The sequence below is a fragment of the Triturus cristatus genome, chromosome 4_1 (assembly GCF_964204655.1).
Source record: "Triturus cristatus chromosome 4_1, aTriCri1.1, whole genome shotgun sequence".
Taxonomy (NCBI): Eukaryota; Metazoa; Chordata; class Amphibia; order Caudata; family Salamandridae; genus Triturus; species Triturus cristatus.
In genome coordinates, this window is record NC_140585.1 from 1043789481 (window position 1) to 1043810055 (window position 20575).

Sequence of the window (20575 nt, forward strand, 5' to 3'; positions counted from 1 at the left end):
GGTAATTCGGAGGGAATTCCCGAAAGGGAAGGGAGTACCCATTTTCTACAAGATCTAGAACCCAGAGGTCTGAAGTGACCGATTCCCAATCTTGTAGAAAATGGGTAAGCCTGCCCCCCACAGGACCAACATGATCCAGAATGGTGGATCTAGGGCTGCTTTGCAGTGGTGGAAGGGATGGAGGAAGAGGAAGAGGAGGAGGAGAGCTGCCGACCTCGAGCACGACCTCTGATTCTGCCTCTGTAGCTCTTATACAGGGTGTTCTGTTGCTGTTGTTGCTGCTGCTGCTGGGGCTGCCTGTAGGTCCGAAAGGACGACCTTCCAAAGCCTTTGTATCTCCTAAAAGAACCCCTAGGTTGTGTCTGCAGACCCAGATATTTGGCTGTGGCTTTACTGTCCTTAAATCTCTCTAGTGCAGCGTCAGCCTTTTTACCAAAAAGCCCAGAACCGTCAAAAGGCAGGTCCAGTAGCGTTGCCTGCACATCAGGGGAGAACTCAGATGATTTCAGCCACGCACTCCTCCTTGTGGCAACAGAAGAGCCCATAATTCTGGCGACAGAGTCCGCAGTATCCAGGCCACTCTGGATAACCTGGCATGCAGCCGCCTGAGTGTCTGACAGCACCTGATTAAAGTTCTGCCTGTCCTCCTTTGACAACTTAGGGGCCAGTTGTTTAGCGGAATCCATGAGAGCATGGATATAACGGCCCAAGAGACAGGTGGCATTTGTCGACTTTAAGGCCATACTGGCCAAGGAGAAGACTTTCTTGGCTGATTGGTCGAGTTTTTTAGCATCCCTGTCACTAGGGACCTGAGGAATGGCACCTGAAGACATCTTAGAGCAAGCAGCCTGAACTACCAGACTTTCTGGAGAAGGATGAGAAGTAAGTAAGTCTGGATCACCTGGAGCCGCCCTGTACCTTCTTGCCACAGTTTTAGAGACCGCAGGAGCTGAAAAGGGCTTTCACCATACCTCCATGACTGGTTCAGTGATGGCCTCATTAAATGGTAGTAAGGGCTCTGTCACAGTGGAGGGGGAATGTAAAACCTCAGTGAGGATGTTAGGCTTGAATTCAGCAGTTGGCAGCTGTAGATCCAACAGCTCCGCTGCCTTCTAATGACCGTATGGTAGGGGTCCACATCTTTAGAGGGAGTATCAGCTGGAAGAGTAATCTCCCACTCTGGCGATAAATCCAGGCCACTAGCCTCTTTCAACTCTTCAAAGAAATCAGCAGACTCCATGAGTTCACCCTCTTCCATCTCCTCAACCTGGTACCTTTGCTCTTCCAGGACTCTTTGAGCTTCTCGCCTGGACCTAATCCTCAGGACCGGCGTTGGCGGCGCCGCAACCGACTCCTACGGTGCCGGAGCCGGCGTTGAACACGGATCCGGAGGAGCAGCCGGAGTCAAACGAGGTCGAGCTGGAGCCGGTGAAGATGGAAGCGGCGTCGATGTCCTCGGCGCCGGCAAATGCAAAGACGACATCGCCGGGAAAAAAGGCATAAATGGAGCCTGAGCATAGGCTTGAGGAACCCCCAAATTGAAAGCCATTAGACCCATGGGACCCGAAGGTGTTCCAGAGGGGTACATCGCTCTAGTGAAGACTCCATACATCGCATTCAAATAATGCAATGGATCTTGACCCGGGCCTGGAAAGGGGGGATATGGCTCAGACTGAGGCATAACCGGACTCGGGCTGATCGGCGCCGACGGTGGAGTCTGCGGAGTTGAAGACTCATCAGGAGCCGGAGCTTCTTCAACATGAGCCGGAGAATGTGCCAGCGTCGGAGATGGAGCCGGAGCCGGAGAGTGCTCCGGTGAAGCCGCAGGCGAGGTCAGGCAAACAGGAGAAGCAGGAACTGAGACAGGAGAGGGAGACACAAAGTCCTTACGACGTCGAGTAGGCGAAGTCGATCTAGGAGCCGCTTCTTTATCCAAACGGTGTCGAGAACCATGCCTCTTCTTCTTTTTATGCTTCTTGGACTTAAAAGCATGCCTCGATGTCGACTTCGACGCCGGCCTCGGTCTGGATCGGCTTCGACCTCTCTTCTCTTTTTTCATCCTTGCAATAAACAACTTGGCTTCTCTTTCTTTTAAGGCCTTAGTACTCATCTTTCGACAGCAAGAGCATCCCTCGATGTCGTGATCCGACGACAGGCACCAGACACAGTCCTCGTGCGGATCCGTGATGGACATGTGCTTACCGCACTACCTGCACAGCTTGAATCCGGACTTCTTTGTCGACATCTTTTACAAGAAGCAAGAAGAAAGAGAAACACCAGCAGAAACACAAACTAACTAGCCAGAGCTACGGAGAGTACCAGAAAACCCTTAGCATCGACGGCGCGGAAAAAAGGAAACTGACGTCATCACGCAGACAAGGTCCTCTTATGGATCCAGTGACGTCAGTGGAGCCGCGAGCGTGGCCATGCTTCTGTGACGTCGTCCTCGTCGGCGTGGAGAGCTACTAAAGTTTCCGAATGTTGCCGGCGCAGGGGATATTCACAAGGTGAGGAATCCACTGGCAGATGTATCCATTAGAAAACACAGGCACTCGCAAGTGGTGCTCAAAGAAAAAAAAAGTGCATTCCGTGAATGTAAGCCATGAATGGATACAATTCATCCAATCAATAGGACAGTAGCAAAGCTATGCTCCAGGGGAGGCACAGACACAAACAAGGCTATATCACCGGGAGCAAACAAATATGACTGATATGAAACCAACCAATGGTAAGTAATGGGCTGACCCAAAGTCCATTGTAAGTATTGGTATTGTCCAAAATAGGTCTTTCGCAAAAGATCGCTAAAAGCTGCCTGTAGCACTTTGCACCTAGTTATAGAACAGTTCAATAAATCTCCACAGAGCTGAATGGGCAAGAAGGGATGAGAACTAAAAATTCCTCAGTGGAAATAGCCGAAAGGGGTAATCTCCTTTTATTCAATTAACGGCAGCATACACAACCAAGACAAGACATTGATTTACCTTGACAGCATTCTTAGAGTCCCATTCGTTATATCCGTGTATGACAGATTCAAATATAGAAGAGCCGGGCAACCCTCTGAAATGATGCGCATCGATTCATCCTGAGTGACAAAAAAACATTCATTGTGTCACATTAGGGTCCCATAGGTAGCCCATAGTGATAGCAACTATGTTCAATATCATTGCGACAATCAGTGCTTATCAAAGCTTGCAGTGCTCACACTTTGCTCACACTTTCTTTGGATATGAGAAAACTGTCGCTGTATTGTTGTACAACCCTGTCATTTTAATGAAGACCACAGAACAGTACACCTACAAAATCAGGTGTCCAAAACTGGACGGTTGAAATCAATCCCTCTCACGGTTTCATATTCAATATAAGTTATTTTCATGCTTTTTCAGCAAGCACCTGACATCATTGGGTATAGGTTTGTGCCCTTCCTATTAAGTCATAATGTTATGCACAGATAGAGCAAGCTTCTCATCGTGCTTTATTTTGATAGTAGAACACGCCGGTTCAAGAGTAACAACATGAAGCTACCCGATAAACACGGTGCTATGAGGGACACTATAAAAACACGCATTTACAAACGCGGTCGTTTTGGATTTCAAAGCATTTCACGGTCTTGGACCTAGTTATGTAGTAACAATTATATAGTAATGTAAGTATGGTAGCATGGTCCTTCATTTTCTAAAGTTTCGTCTTTGAGGGTGAATTTGATATTTACCTAGCTAAGTGAAGCCTGAGAAGCCAGCGAAAACCATTAGTAGCATTTATTAATGGACAATGGTGTGAATTTTCTTATGATATAGTTTTTCAGAATAAATTATATATGTAATGGCAGACTTATATTGACAATCCAATGATCTCTAATATAACCCCTGAGCCCAAAGGCAGCCCCGGGTGTGATGTCATATACCCACTAACATCACAGGACTTTGACCATTCCTGTCAATTATATAACATGATGTGATTACAGCATTACAATTTATTGTTATGACATCTTGATATCTGAACACTAAATATGTTCAGTTTACACCACAACGTGATGTGCAAGCTGCACACTGGTGTGCCACTGCCTTAGCATTGAGTGCATGGAACCCAAGCTGCACTGGCCCTTCTGCACCCCTGGCATGAATACTAATAGCTGGCTCCAGTCAAGGCTACCTGCCTCGGTGTGTTTAATTGTGTGCATTGGGCTTCCAAAGAGTCCAAACAAAGTGAAACGCAAAAATGAAATTCATAGTATTTAAAACATGTTAACAATGGGTATAGTTTAAAACAGATATATACAAAATCGGGCATAACTAAAATGATCTGGAATTGTCCTTGTGCTCTTACCTAAATGCCTTTTTCAAGAACGTCTTTGGCACCAACAAGAGGCTAGGATTAAGGTCACGTGTTAGATAAACTTGATTAGTAATGGGATGCCCATTTGTGCATAAGTTGGGAATGGACGCAGTAGAAGGAACCCAAACTCTGAGCCCAAGTAGACCAGACTGTGGCAGAAAGGATCTTATGGTCTTCCTGTGGTGGATGCTTAGAAAACAGACTGCCTCACACTAAAATTATCACCTCAGAGAACTCTCTTGGTTTCAAACTCATTAAACTACTGCACCTTGATCTACAGGTCCAAGAGATGGTTAAAAACTTCAGATTCCAACTAAGACTTCTCCGTAGATCTCCGTAGCTTCAAGTCTTTCCTCCCAACGCAAGATCTTAGATAGGCTGTCCAAAACCTAGTCATTTAACATACAGACAGTGAAAAATGGTACAGACTGGGTGCCTATACCTCGCCTAGCACCCCTCAAAGTGGGCCTCTATTCAGCAGCATGGTTGGTCTTCCATACATAAAGCACTCAACACATCACACCAGCTCTTTAATCCATTAGGTCGTTTTCACAGGGACCATCACCATACATCAAAGACCACATGCATCACTTACATTGCAAATCACATGAACAAACCTTAATACTTATCTGAAAACTAGCAGGAAAATAATGCTATGAAGCCAAGTTCTCCTCAACCTAGGCCCTCCATGATTCAGAGAATTCCACCATGAGGCAGTCATATGCTGGAACTGTACCAACAAACTGAAATAATATACTGACACATATCCAACAGGCCATGTTACTGTCTGGTTTAAAATGGACCTTAAACAGCACTTCCAGAAAGATCTCTCCTAGTCTGCGACAAATTGTTATATCTTGGCTCCCCAAACCTGCACTACAAAGAGAACAATTTCCTTCTAAGCATTTAATCATATTTTGATCTGTTGGCTTGTTCACTGTTATTTCTATGCAATTCTCTGCAAAACTATCTGCAGCCCTGTGCCCATGGTCTTGGCGCACACCTTTAAGAATCTAAATAAATAAAATACTTTAGCAAATCAGCACAAAACTACTCGGAACTGTTTTAAATCTCCTGAAATAATATGTGCATTACAATGTTGTATAAGGACATTGTTTGATAGTTACAATGCTTGACAACAGATAAGGCATGTGGGCCAGGGGCATAAGATATTATTCGTGAATGTGGCACCAAGTTTGTTCCATGGCATTCTTGGATTATTTTCTAATGCTCACAAACACTACTTACCTTCATAAATTGCATTTGTTTGTAATCGGTCATGGTAAGAGGTACTTTGCAAACAACTGTTGCTTTATAGCTGCTACAATGATCTATCTGAGATGTATTCCAGAGATTTTCCTTTGGTGACATTGCCTCAAACAACACGTCCCAAATCTACTGCAGAGGGACTTTTCTTCCGGAACCTGTCCACAGCTGTCTAGATCGTACTCCCTGTCAAACTCTGCTATCATTCAGAAAACAATTAACAAAAACAGAAAAGTTTAAGGCTTGCCTGTTATTCTAACGCTCCAAAACAAACTCAACAAGCCCCATTGTCACAAGTAGGTTGTTGCTCTGGTAGAGTATGATGCAACATATATGTACAAAATAGAATACAAGGTATACATCATCAGCATGATGTAAAGAGTGGCTCCTTCTACAACTTCACATAGCTAGTAATTTGCGGACAGTCATACTTAAATTAGTGCCCTTTCCAATTAGCACCGCAACACGAATGATTCAGGGAGGCTCTGATGATGTCCACACAGTTTAGTTCCTCTTAATCTATTCAAACATGATTTCTAGCCCTTTGTCCAATTTCAAATAACAGCTTTGTTATACCTATCCCACAGATCATTACAGCAGCCGATGTAAGATACTAAAATAACACCATGTCAAGGATATCCAATATATGCAAAAACTGCACAGCAAATGTCCAGATTCCCCAGAGACAGAATGGACATAAAGAAATGCAAAATAATCACACATTAAAAACAACAGAAAATTGAACTGGTAAACAACAGCTATATCTGAGTGTAAGTTCTGGTAGAAAGCTGTTCAATCTACATTCATTCCTCTTTTTTGGTCACACTGAATGATAAGAGATACAAACGAGTCGTCCAATTTCAGTGAGCGTGATCTTGGTGAGTAGAAGAGAATCTTACTTAAAGAAGCATTTGCAATGCAATAGGTCACGCATTATTAAAGTTTGAGCTATTGGCATTGCTAAAATAATGCAACACCAATAGCTCAAACTTCAGTAAAGCGAGACCTATTGCACTGCAAATGCTTTTGAGACTGTTGCCTTGTCTTGCGGCGAGGGTGAGGGAGAGAGAGGAAGAATGAGAGGGAATGAGAGGGAGAGAGAGAGAGGAAGCATGAGAGGGAGGGGGAGAGAGAAAGGAAGAGGGATAGAGGGCAAGAGAGAGGGAGAGGAAGAGGGGAGTGAGAGGGAGAGGGAGAGAGAAAGAGGGAGGGGGTCAAAGAGAAGTTGGGAGGGGGGGGAGAGTGAGAGCGGAAGAGGGGGAGAGGTAGCGAGAGAGAGGAAGAGGGGAGACAGAGAGAGAGAGAAAGCGAGGGAGGGAGGGGGCAGGAAGAGCATGAAAAAAGAGAAACAGGGAGAGACGTTCACTTAAAAAGAAAATCACAAATAGTTCACTGGCTGAAAGCTTAGAAAAGAAGCAAAGGACTATTTGGTCAGCTTCAGAATGCACATGATGAGGGCAGTGAGTGGAACATCAATTTGTGTGCACTGTAAGAAGCTTGCAATGATGGTATGGTGAGCTGGCACTGGTGGTCAGGATCGCACGGATCTGGGGCACACCCGAACCCCAAGAGCTCAAGCTTGCAGGTGATCTGAAGCTTTACTGAAACTTTCAGCTATTGGCATTGCTAATAATAATGCAACGCCAAGAGCTCAAACTTCAAGTAACGCGAGACACTTTTCTGGCTGGGACGTGTTACTAGAAAACATCAGCGCGAATGTATGAGCTCCAGGTTAATATTAATTAACAGAATGTCCTTTGGCACCAAAACACTTGTCTTCCTTACAGCACTTGACATTTCACTCCGCATGTATGAGATTAATTAAGGTGACTACCATGAACACATTACTTGCTACCATCTTTGTAATAGGTGTACTGCAAAAGTTGAGCTTTCAATTGCAAAAAAGCGTGCCACTATGTTATGTTACTTTGTTTTTAGACTGTAAAACACCCACTGTTTTCAATGTTTCAGTGCACACAAACATCACGCAGCTGCCATAGCCTCACAGTTCTAGTCGACAAGGCTGAAGGGCCCAGTGCACGGGACACGTACGTCAGTACTTGTTCATAGATCACAGCAGCCCGCTGCTTCTCCTCTCAGTAGGGCTCCCAGCGTGTGAGAGGCCGTCCTTCGGAAAACGCTATCCGAGCCATGCTTGCGTCGCAGCAGGAGTTTCGTGAGACAGGCCTTCAAGTGCTCATCACAGGCGTGAGCGGCTCACAGGCCCACTGCCTCCCGCTTCTGGCGCTACTTGAGCGGCAGTGATTGCGAGAGACGCCGCAATCTAAAAATAACTCCAGTGCTCCCCGAGAGAAGCCCACAGTCGAGCGCGGGGTGTAAATACAGCGGCTCGGGAGGGGGCCAGGGCAGGCGGAAGCCAATCACGTCCGCTGCTCCCGTCTCTCGCTGCGGCAGCGAGGAAGCGGGCGCACTGAAGAGATACAGACAATAAAACACTAGGGGTTGTAAAAGAAACATTAGAAACCGGCGCAGACAGTGGGCTGAGGAGTGTGGGTGTAGTTAAGAACATCTGAACGTATAAAATGGAGACTTGGGACAGAGATAAAAAAAAAGCATGACAGATTTTTAAAAAAGCGATTGCGAAAGTGAAAGCGATCGCTTTTGTAAAACATAGAAGCCCGCGAGTGGTGCGCGCGCCACAAAAGCCATGTGGTTTCAATTATCGCGCCCATGTCTGGGCACCATAATTGAAAACACGTCAGCAATGTGCGTAATAGACACCATTAGGCCATGGGCGGAGCAATGCGCCTGCCTTTGGCCTATTGTGTGGTGTCTTAGTAACAAACACGCACGCCAAGGCCAATTGCAGGACAGAAAAGTAAAAACACACGCACGAGCGTGTAAGATTCCAGGCTCGGTTTCGGTACCCTGGACAAAAGGACTCTCGCTGCACGAGCAGTGTTACGCACTACAACGCTAGGCGCGCGACCTAAAAAGAATACTGAATTGTCCAGGTTATCTGCTCAATGGAATCAATCACTCACATAGAACCTGAGATTAACCAATACAAAACTCAATAATGCCATGTAAACATTGGCATTATCAAAGAACAAGGAGTAATGAAAACATTGCCTGTAGTTATTTCACCAGTATATTATTTCTGTGCTCAAAGTCTGTATTCCAAATTTCAATAGTAGCAAAATATTTCTGTGGTGATGTTATTGATAAAGGATATCTTTGTGATATCAAAGCAGAACTTTTAGATCATTTTTCAGAAAAAACAGAATGTTGTGAAACACGGAAAATCTGCATAGGTGCTCACATGAACCTTAGATACTTGGTTTCGACAAGCAAAACACATTCCTACTACTGGTTCTGTGTACTGAATATTGGGAATCTGTGGACAGTACACATTTTGAAGAACTTTCAAGGAGCAAATCTGTACTTTATTAAGGTGGCTTGCCCTGCTAATCCATTAAAAGTAGAACTATTATTGGATAATGCATGGCAGTAGTAGGGCTTCAAACTCATACTGACACTTGATTTTCTATTTTCGTTTTTGCTCTTCTTTGGAAGTGCTTCAGAACCACTTAGATACATCAACGCTAGGGCTGAACTCTGCTAGATTGTGTCCCTATTCTTCTAGCCCTGTCTAGAAGTTAGTCTTACTTGGCATTACACAGGTCTTGAACACAGAAGCATAAACCTCTTACAATGTATAATAGGTCGGGGCACCATAGCACTACCGCAAGGGCTCTGGAATACACAAAGTCAAGGGTGGAATAACCTACGATTCCCAACATCTTGAGCTAAAGATCAAGGGATATTTTTTTCTCTGCGACATATATATATATAGAAACAATCCGAGTGGAGCTTGCCACTGTGTAGTTATATTAAGGATCTAGTTACCATAAGAAATTGATTTTTTGAACTGCTAATAACTTTGGAGCAGTTTGATGAATCTTCACAAAACTTTCCACAAAAAAAGTTCCTCCACTTCAGCTCCTTCCTGGAAAGGTCTAGAGTGATCTGTCACGCAGAGGTGGAGAAAAAGGTGGGGCTGTCCTAAAACGCAATTTCCCCATGTAATTTCCATGGGGATTTTTGAGCAGCGCTACAGCCAAAACGCCTGAACGAAATTACACCAAATTTAGAAGAAACGGAAATATTTACCCAGACAGCATGCTTTGTAAGAGAAACCAGAACTTGAGGGTAGAGGCTGATCAAATCCGCACACAACAAATGAATATAGTGTCTAATTATTAAATAGTGCACGAAACCAGAGAGTACTCCCCTCTTTACTCCCTGAAAAGTAGGAACAAGTTCTACAACAACATTCAATGCAAAAAGGTTTCAGCACTATATGGATTTATATTAACATGATATATTAATATTCAGCGACAGCAGCTCAATAATACATTTTCGCTATTGAATGCTGATTACGTATGTGGCCGGCTATCAAACCGCTGCTGGAAACTGGGTGAACTATACAAAACGTTGATTATCGAATTCGAACTTTATAAACTTTAAAGAAAAATTCTGTACACCGTACATGAAAGCACTGAAGAAGTCTCGTGGGAGACGAAACGCGTTGGCTATGAGGATATGAAATGTGAAATGTAAAGAACTTCCACCTGTGAAAAATAAAGAAGAATATTTCTCTATGAAATATACATCTTGAGTTAGATGTCTTCGTTATTGAGCTGCTGTCGCTGAATATTAATATATCATGTTAATATAAATGCATATAGTGCTGAAACCTTTTTGCATTGAAAGCATGCTCTGTAAGATTCGGTGCAAATTCTAGCAATAGTTTTTGAGAAATTAAGTTTCAAAATGTATAGATATGTGGACAGTTGGGTACGCAGGAGTACCACAGGATTCCTGTGGCTAGCAACTTCAAATAATAGAGCATTCTGATTGCCGAGGGTCACAGACTGGTCACCTTTCCTAAGTTTAACTACTAGTCGCGTAACTTAGTGCCCTGTCCATATGATGAGGTGTCAGCTCAAAGCACTTTGCATGTTAAGGCTTTTTTAATATGTTTTATGCTGCTTATAGAGTTATGATTCTTAAACCTTTTTTAATTAAGCACTCCCTGCGTCATTATAAAAGCCTTCCATTTCTTAAAACCTGTGGGTTCCGAAGAGATTTCTTTTACTGTGTACTCTTTCCTGAGGCTGGTTCTTAAAACAAGAAAATGGCATGGTGAGCCTTGTCAATAGTAATAACACTTTAGTGTGTTACCATTCCTTTTAATTTACCTTTTTGCCTGCTTCCGGGGTAGAACTGTTTTTAATTGCATGTATTGTTCTCTTTTTATGATAAATGCATGAATTTTGCGGAACTGTATGTGAAATTGACTCCTAAGGACTCTTTCGCGTAACATGATTTTTCTTGGGGGGCAGGGGTGGAGCAAGGGGGTGCTTTTTAAATTGGTTTATCTTATTGTATGAGGTACTGTTTCTTTCACATGCTTTTATGGTCTGTTTATCATTACCGAATAAAGTTAATTTGACTTGACTTGAGTTGACTCCTCCCCCCCATCGGTCACCTCACTCCCACAGGAGCAAGAAACTCCCAAGAGTCTCATGGGAGCTCACGCTCTAGTTGGCTAGCTGCAAAATGCAGAGAAATGTGGCACTGCTAATACTGGATATGGGCACTTAGTCCTTGTGTCCTGAAAATAAAATAAAAAAGAATAGAAGGCAGGATAGAGGTACCCTGACACCCTCCCTCCCCCCTTGGACATTGTGGGGGGTCCCCATGGGACCAGCTCCTGAGGCCAAAGTTTATTTTAAGTTTCATTTTTAAGTGCCATGGTCCCAGCGCTGGTCCCTAGTCTCCATGGGAGCCCGTCGGGAGCCGCCACTGCCCCGGACTCCTGCAGGAAAGCTTGTCAGACGGCATGTCGTGAATGATGTAATATGAGATTTCATAAGCAGTGCATGGCAGGGCACAAGTTATAATTAGCTTAATGAGCTATAACTAGTGAATTTCAGTGTTTTTAAATGTTTGTTATTTTGGAACACCTAACTATATAACTATAATGTCATTTTTAGGTCTCGCCTGACCCAGCACATGCGCTGGTCTGGTGAGACTTATGGAGAGGGCTCCAAAAAGCGCTACCAGGCCAGCCTAGAGCTACAGTGCATGTGCGCGGGCGCGCGCGCAGCGCTTTACTGCGATTGCTTTCACTTTCGCGGCCGCTTTGCATAGCCAATAGGTCTCGCTTTTGGGACCTTATAAGTATTTAGTTATGCAACTGTTGCATGGCTAAACACTTATAAGGTCCCAAAGGCGAGACCTATTGGCTATGCCAATGCTTGTTACCTTTGTTTTTTCAGTAAAAGAAAACATATTTACAAATATATATATATATATTTATATCTATCTCTATATATGTACACACACATACATATATGAATGCCAAGGCAGTGAAAATAAATTATTATTACCACAGTACAGCAAAATTGAAAAGCATATTTTACTGTATAAGAGACTCCATGTCACAATTCCTTTACAGTGGGAAACAACTCTCCTATTAGTCAAAATGTTTCTTCACGATTTTACCAAAATGCACACATTTAACCCATTGCATCCTGGATTCTATTAAATAACTTTGTTTAAAACAAGTACCATAGCATAAGCCATACATGCAGATGGGTGGAGTGTAATATGCTATTTTAGCACAATTGAGGCTGGGTGGGTTATTATGACCCACTTGAGGTTTTGCCTCTCATGAGTTATGTCGCCTTCCCACACTCGCAAATGGTGACTAGCGATAATAAGCAGCTTATTACACCCTACACAGATAACCATATTGTGTTTAATCTAATATTTTGCTTACAGTACCATGCGTTTTTTAAAACATTTTTTATTATGCTCACTTTTTGATAGTGCATCAGCAGGTTGTCTGCGCTTTTTATTCATTATTGTGTTCTTTTCATTGTTTCATCTGATGAATGGATTGTGTGCAATAAGACAGTATTGGTTACCACTTTATTCTCTTAAAAGACATGCATTTCCAATGCATGAAAGGAAATTGAGATTGGAAGGCAATAACTTAAGTAATTTTTTTATGCAGTGACACCTTTGAGCTTATCTGTCTGCATAGATCCAAAGAACCATGGTCTATGTTTCAGAAGTGGCCATGTGATATTCTAAACAAAATGGCGCAAATCCACCGTCACATAAACACTTAATTGCAAATATTTGTCACTGTTGATACTGCTCCAGAAACTAATAAAAAACTACCTTGAGCTGATTACAAATCCCATCACTTCACAATTGTTGTATCCGTCATCACTGAGACAGTATTTTCTGGTGCAGGAAGAATTTACAAAGGGATCATGCTCTACTGGCATGAATTGTAAAAAAAAGGCCTGAGAGGATAATTTCTACCACTACGGTAAACATAGTGATCAAGAAATGGTGGCCTGTGTATAAATCTTCTCCTTTTGGGTTCGAGGGACTCAGTAGTGCTCAAGCCCACCACCAGGAGCGTCAGACGAGCAACTGGTTCGAGGGATTGGGGAAAGAAGAAAGACCCAGAATGACAATTTTGGAATGCCATACGGCCTGTGGAGGGAGGAAGTTGATAATTTAAATTGCAGCAGTGTTTTCCCATTTTCATTTTTAGTGGTTGGTGTAAACTCTGACAGGGAGAGATAAAGAGGTGTTGGATGAGGGGTTTCCTTAATCTGACTGTCAAGGGTGTAGATGCTCCCTTAGAGTTGTGATTTTGTTGAAGAAACAGGATAACAGTTATTTCTGAGATCATTCAAAGGCTCTTAGGAGCATGAACATTGATTAGGTAGTCCATGTTTGGCCACCATAACCACCTAATTCTACACCTTTGAAAGATAGGAAGAACTTACCACGCTTGGTTTGATCTGAAGTATGTACCATGGCCCCCACTCATGCACCGCGACCAAACTCATTGTGTCAGAGAACCCCCTTTTTTTTTTTTTTTTTACAAAATGTATGAAATGGCTAAAAGGATAGAAGGTTGAGTCTGTGTCTTAGCATGTGTGCAGAACCAGGTGAAGAACATCCGTTTACTCTAATTAATTTTAAGACTACTGACATTGATCCAGTCACTCACCAACTGAAACGCTTCCTGACACCATTTCGGGCCCTACCCGAGGAGCGCCGACCTGTAGGTATATCTGTATAACTGCATGGTGTCAGCTTAGCAATGAAAACATAGACAGCCCTGAGTCCCTGAGCAGTCCCATGATGGATTTCATTAAAATGTTCTATATTAAGAGGCAGAGGAGTTCCCTGCATTGGTGGCTGGCGTTCTTTGAAAGTGATTGGTGGTGGTGAATTTCAGTGTCTTTTTTTTTAATTTATTTTTTTTAATTATTTTCGCAGCAAAAAAATGACTGATCAAGCATTATAAATCATACACTTCAATAACATTTAAATAAGTATACATATTAAGCTTTCAATTAAATCCAATTATAGATGGGTGTCCATACACTTAAACCAAAGGCTTTCTTCTTCCGTCCCTTTAGACTATACACCGATTTTTCTAGTTGATACGTGTTTAACAATGATCAACATCAAGCCAATGCGAGGTTATACAATATCTAAAAATAGACATGGATATAAACAAGAAACCATCTTCCGCAGTCGTTTGAAGCCTATCTGAATTTGATTGAACACCAAGAATAACAAGTTCAGGAGAAATTATTATCGAAAAACTCATGATATTATTTAGAAAAGTCTGAACTTCAGAAATAAATCGAACTAGGCCGGGACAGGAATAAAACATATGAACAGAATTTGCACCAACAAAATTACATCGACTACATTTGTCTCCTCTATTAGCCTTCCATTTCAACAGTTTAGCAGGAGTATAATATAAATCAAATATACTCATAAAAAATCGACTTTTTAGAGATCCATTGAGTAAAACTAAGTCAGACAAAGCTAGAGCATCAGATAGATTAACACTCTCTATCCCCAAGTCGGATTGCCATTTTGTATTAAATGATTCAAGATTATCTTCTATATGATTTAACATGGTCTGATAAATCACACCAATTCTATTTTGTTTCTGGCAGCAGTCAAGTATGTCGATCTTTTTCATCTTATTAGTTTTTAGTAGATTTTTGGAAATTATAAAACTGCGTATTTGTAGATATTTAAAAAAATCGGCTTTAGGTAAATTAAACTGTTCCTGTAGATACAAGAATGAAACAAATTGTCCATCTTGATAAAGATCACCTAGCCGGAATATATTAGATCTTTGCCAGCGTTGGATTATTGGATCTGAGAATATTGATGGCAATGTTATATTATCGGATAGTGGTGTGTAGTAGCTAAGATTACTATTAAAACAGAATCTTTTCTTAAATTGCTTCCATATTTGATAAACTGTCAGTATAGTTTTGAATCTCGTTCTTTTGTAATAACTAGGCTCAGAGAAGCGTACAAGATATTGTCGTGCCTGGCCACCAAGAATCATTGTGTAAATTGATGGATACAAAAATTCCTCCAATGATGTTTCATGAAAAATTAACGCAGTCATGTATCTTAGTGATATCGCCAAATAATATAGACGAAAATTCGGTAATCCCCAGCCTCCTCTGCATATAGGTAGTGAAAGCCATTTAAAAGACCGTCTAGCTCTTTTATACCCCCATATAAATCTTGAAATTATTCTATCTATTTTAGCAAATAGAATCGAAGGGAACAATAAAGGTATCGTTCGAAAAAAATAAAGAAATTTAGGAAAGAAAAGCATCTTAATAGCATTAGTCCGACCATACAGAGAGAGATGAAGATTATTTAATCTTTCAAGAGATCTATTAGTAGAGTCAAGTAATGGATCAAGATTAGGCCTAACAATATCTTCGACCTTGGCAGACAGTTGTACACCTAAATAAGAGGCAGTAATAGCACAAGTCAGATCGGCTGGGATGCCGGTAGTAGAATGAATTAGCTGAGTTTTAGTTATGTTAAGTTTGTACCCTGAATATGCTCCAAAGTCTCGAGCCGCTTCTATAATCTTAGGCTACGCTAATTTAATGTCTGAAGTAACAATCGCGACATCATCAGCGTAAGCAAAGACTTTATATTCTATATGATGAATTATAACTGGGGGAATGCTTTCTTGATTTATAAGTTTCTGCAAATATGGTTCTATGTAGAGCGCAAATAATAAAGGAGAACAAGGACATCCTTGCCTAGTGCCCCTGGTTATTGATAATGTAGTAGAAATGTCAGAGGCTATTCGTATAACAGCCTGAGGGTTATCGTATAAAGCTTTTAAAGCAGTTATAAATTCTATTGGAAATTTTTTCCAGGCAAGAGTTTGCCAAAGGAACCCCCAGTCGACCCTATCGAACGCCTTCTTGGCGTCCAAAAGGGCTACCCCGACTGGGGATCCCAAGGCCTGCGCCCAATCTAAAAGAGCAATGATTCTTCTAACATGGTCTGTTGTATCTCTTTTTTTAATAAAACCATGCTGAACTTTAGCCACTAGATAAAGCATTAGATGATTTAATCTGTTTGCTAGAATTTTGGAAAAAATCTTACTGTCAGAAGAAATAAGAGAAATTGGCCGGTATGACCCTAGATCCAACGGTTCTTTTCCTTTTTTGTTTAAACACGACAATGGTAGCTAAAGACCAAGAAGGAGGGGGCCGACCATTAAATGCTTCACAATTTTTTTTTAATAATTCAGGTTTAAAAATGTTACGAAACGTTCGATAAAATTCCAAAGGAATATTATCAGGCCCTACAGCTTTACCAGAAGCCAAACCCAATATAGCACCTTCTATCTCCTCCCAAGTGATGGGATCTGCCTGTCAAGGGTGTAGATGCTCCCTTAGAGTTGTGATTTTGTTGAAGAAACAGGATAACAGTTATTTCTGAGATCATTCAAAGGCTCTTAGGAGCATGAACATTGATTAGGTAGTCCATGTTTGGCCACCATAACCACCTAATTCTACACCTTTGAAAGATGGGAAGAACTTACCACGCTTGGTTTGATCTGAAGTATGTACCATGGCCCTCACTCATGCACCGCGACCAAACTCATTGTGTCAGAGAACCCCTCGTTTTTTTTTTTTTACAAAATGTATGAAATGGCTAAAAGGATAGAAGGTTGAGTCTGTGTCTTAGCATGTGTGCAGAACCAGGTGAAGAACATCCGTTTACTCTAATTAATTTTAAGACTACGGACATTGATCCAGTCACTCACCAACTGAAACGCTTCCTGACACCATTTCGGGCCCTACCCGAGGAGCGCCGACCTGTAGGTATATCTGTATAACTGCATGGTGTCAGCTTAGCAATGAAAACATAGACTGCCCTGAGTCCCTGAGCAGTCCCATGATGGATTTCATTAAAATGTTCTATATTAAGAGGCAGAGGAGTTCCCTGCATTGGTGGCTGGCGTTCTTTGAAAGTGATTGGTCGTGGTGAATTTCAGTGTCAGCTAGAAAATTAAAACTGTCTGCAAGCTCTGAGCATTCCAATGAGGGGTCTAATGAAAAAGTTAAATATTACGGTCAAATGGGTTTCCCATAGGGGTGATCGCTGGAAGTGGTGGTGAATTTCTGTGAGAGAACAGAGAGAGAGTGAGCCTTACTTTTCTTGGGGAACTGGAAGCGCGAATAGGGGGAGTTCGCTCTACCCGAGAATTGTTTTTAAAAACTAGGTCAAATAGTGCATGTTGGAGGAGCCAAGATGGCGACCGGGACGGCAGCGTAGACTCCCGGCTCCGTGAACCTCCGCATCCCGCACGGATATCCTGCATGAGATCCTCAGCCTGCGCTACGCGCTCGTATTTGTGAATGAGAGTGGCAACCGACCGTGTGACTCCGAAGTTTCTGGCGGCGGTACCGCCGGAGAAATGTGCCTTTGAAATTTGCGGCCCGTGCAGCCCTGGAGCCAGGACCTCGAGTGGACACCTTGGCCGGGTGGCAGTTCAACAACAGCGGCCTGTGGTGACTGGGTGGAGTCGGACCACCGGAGCGGTGCACACCTCGGCTTACACTTCGCCGTGGTCGTTCCTACCGCTAAGCGTAGCGGACCGAGTGCATGCCCGGGGTGGCAATTCTGAGATTCTCCGGTGATTGCCCCTGCCTTTGACGGTGAGCTGTCCGGACGCCGCCCGTAACTCGCCCTGATTCTTGCGGGCTGCTCCCGGATTTTCGCGGGCGCTGGTCCGTGGTGGGGACGACTGTTGCCCGTGACCACACAACGGATAATTTTTGCCTGCCCCCGGAACCCTGTTTCCAGCGATGTGGACCTTGAGGCGCTTGTCCCTGGGTCCCGGTCCCAATACGGGTCGGGCCTACCCGGCGGCCATCTTGTTATGATGAGGCCTACCATCCTGTCCACCGGGTCACAGCAGGATTGGGAGTGTGTGACTTTTGGGAGTGTGGCGGAGCGATCGCAGAGAGCTGTGCTGGGGTACGGCGACCTCCTCGAGGCTCTCGGTGCCCTTCATTCCACCTTGGTTTATGGCATCGGGGTCTTGGGGAGTAAGCTCGATGGTGTGGCATCAGCGTCGGGACAGTTGCGGCCTGACTGTCCTCAGGTACACAAGGACTTCCCACACTGCACACAGGAGGACAATGTCGCGGCCACCCCTGAGATTAGTGAACAGCTGGAAACTCCGGACAGTATGCTTCCGTGTGATCGGCTGGCTGTGGGTCTGATCTGTTCCGGAGGTATTGGACCTGAGTGGGAGGTGGTGGCCTCGTCCCGTGCACGGCCTCCGGCGACCCAGGGAAACTTCAAGCAACAGTTGCCTACTTTGGCTGATTCCGCCTTCCTGGACCTTGTGTGCAGTGCAGATCCTGGGGCAACACTGGGAAAGATGTCCCTCCATGATGCGGACTGTGTTGGTACTCAGAGTCTTCCACCCCACCTGTGTGCGTCGCGTCCCGGTCGTTTTTGGACACTCCTTTACCTTGTAACATTGGACATGGCGCTGGGTCGAGGGGTATGCATGGGCAGATTTGCAAAGAGTGGTCAAGGATAAGGCTGATCCTTCAGGGGTGGTCATCTAGTAGACGGGCGGGCTCAGGGGTTGCGTGCTCTCATGGCATAGCTATTAGTATAATTGGTGCATAATGCTCCCCATCTTTCTTTGACATGGTCGATTTTGTGCTGCTTACTGTTTGCCTTGGGGAAAACTTACCGTGCGGGAGGGAGAAGCCGGGGGCATGTTTTGAAGGCCCTCCTCCAGTTTATTAATACTCTCTCTACCCCCCCGTCTGGTGGGGTTCTTTTCTTACTCCCTTTTCTCTGTTCTTCTATATTTCGGGTCTGGTTCCAGGGCGACAGGCACACTGCTGGGGGGGGGGCCGTACTCATCTGCAGAGGTGCAGGGTGGGGGGTTGGGGAAGGGGATTCTTTAGTCTTTACCCTTTTTTTCCATGGCCTCCTTTTTCTTCTCTGATTCTTCTTTGTTTTTCTTTTCTGGGATCAGCGTGGTACAACTCCTTTGTTGTGAATCACTGCTTTTTCATGTGTGCCACAATTTCCGGGGTGTTTTCTGGGCTTTAGGGCATGGGACTGCAGGCGCAACAGGTCATGATACTTCTCTACATCCTGCACTTCCTGTTTTAGCGCCATTGACTCGATAGATTGCCGTTTATTGTTTACGTTTGTTATTCTGCCTGCCATTTTTCGCTGCTGGGAAATTGTTTGGCACCTGATCCTTTCGTCTTTCCCTATTATAAAATGAAAGCCTTCTTAATCCTGGTGTCCTACTTGCGCCATTCACTGGCCGAGAATATATTAGCATGGAGATTCTGCTCCCCGAGGTTCTGCCTGTGTCAACATTGGATCTCTGTTGCTTTGACTGCTTAGCGGCCGGCCCCGGGGGGTTGTAGGCCCATACTTGTTATTGGTTGAAATGCTAATAAAGGTTTTTCAAAAAAAAAAAAAAAAAAATAGTGCATGTTACCCACATTTCGTTTAAAAAAATGCTCTTGAAAGAGTTCATGGTTTGACAGCTAATCTTTACAGTCTCAAGGGATGTTGCACTATGGTATTGTATTGCAAGCTTGCCTGACAATTTTGAGAAAATGGTGTATTTATAAGCACAACAGCCCCAAAACAAATGTAGGTGGCAGAGGTAGCTCAGAAAATTCAATTTGGTATGGCCTCTAAACTTCCCAAACATCAAGCTATTCATTTTCTTTCCCTTTTTATCCTACCTCTTATTAGCATATTCTTGATTATATGTTATGACTGATCCGCTCTAAAAATGCCTAGTATAACTACAATAGCGATCACGCTAATTCTCCCTATATGAGATACCTCTTCTCTCTCTCTGCTTCCTTTTTCTGTCCCTCTCTGTGCTTTCTTTGACCCATATGAGGTCAGGGGGTGGGGGGCAGCGAAAATAGGCAAATTATATCACTACTTACACAACCAATGTGGGCTGCCCTGTAACAACAAGCGATGCAGAGTGCATGTTATATGTTATATGTATATGATATGTTATATGTTATATGTCATATGTTCGTAGGAAAAAAAACGAAATAATAATAAAAATCTACTGAAAAAAAAAAGAATCTCCTTGAATGGGCAGAGAAGCAAGATAAAGAAAAGTGTGTGTTATTTATTCATCAGCTAATTACTGAGAAGTGCCTGCTTTGTTGCACTGCAAGTACGGTAGCCCCTTACCCCCGTACGTGGTCCAATTTAAAGAAAACCCAGATAAGTGATGTTTATGTTTTGTTCAAACTGTCAGGCTTGCTAAGTGCTGGTGTCCTGCAGGACTGATAAACTTTCAGTGGGACATTTCCCAGATACAGTCAAGGCGGCTGTAATACGATTAGAGTGCTATGCCTTTAAGGAGTCAACACCTCGACGTCTGAGTACGGATGCTACACTGTTAAATGAAAGAACCAGAGCTTCTCGGCAGAGGTGTTTTTTCATGGACCAGGAGAGGAACATCAGTGCAAGTGCATTATAACAGTGCATCTCTCAACAAGTCTGAAAAGCTTTTAAAATGGCAAAGCCAGAACCTTTGAGG

General features: G+C 43.4%; 2 protein-coding genes across 2 annotated transcripts in view; one reads left to right on the plus strand and one right to left on the minus strand.

Moving 5' to 3' along the window:
- FBXL13 (F-box and leucine rich repeat protein 13) overlaps window positions 1–20575 on the minus strand; it is a 1209524-nt gene that overhangs the window by 643397 nt on the left and 545552 nt on the right. The window contains exon 11 of the mRNA XM_085654020.1: window positions 2982–3082. Within this exon, the coding sequence (XP_085510146.1) occupies window positions 2982–3082 (101 nt within the window). The remainder of the gene's footprint in view (window positions 1–2981; window positions 3083–20575) is intronic.
- Window positions 1–20575, plus strand: part of LRRC17 (leucine rich repeat containing 17) — a 207408-nt gene that overhangs the window by 18476 nt on the left and 168357 nt on the right. The gene's annotated exons all lie outside the window — the stretch shown is intronic.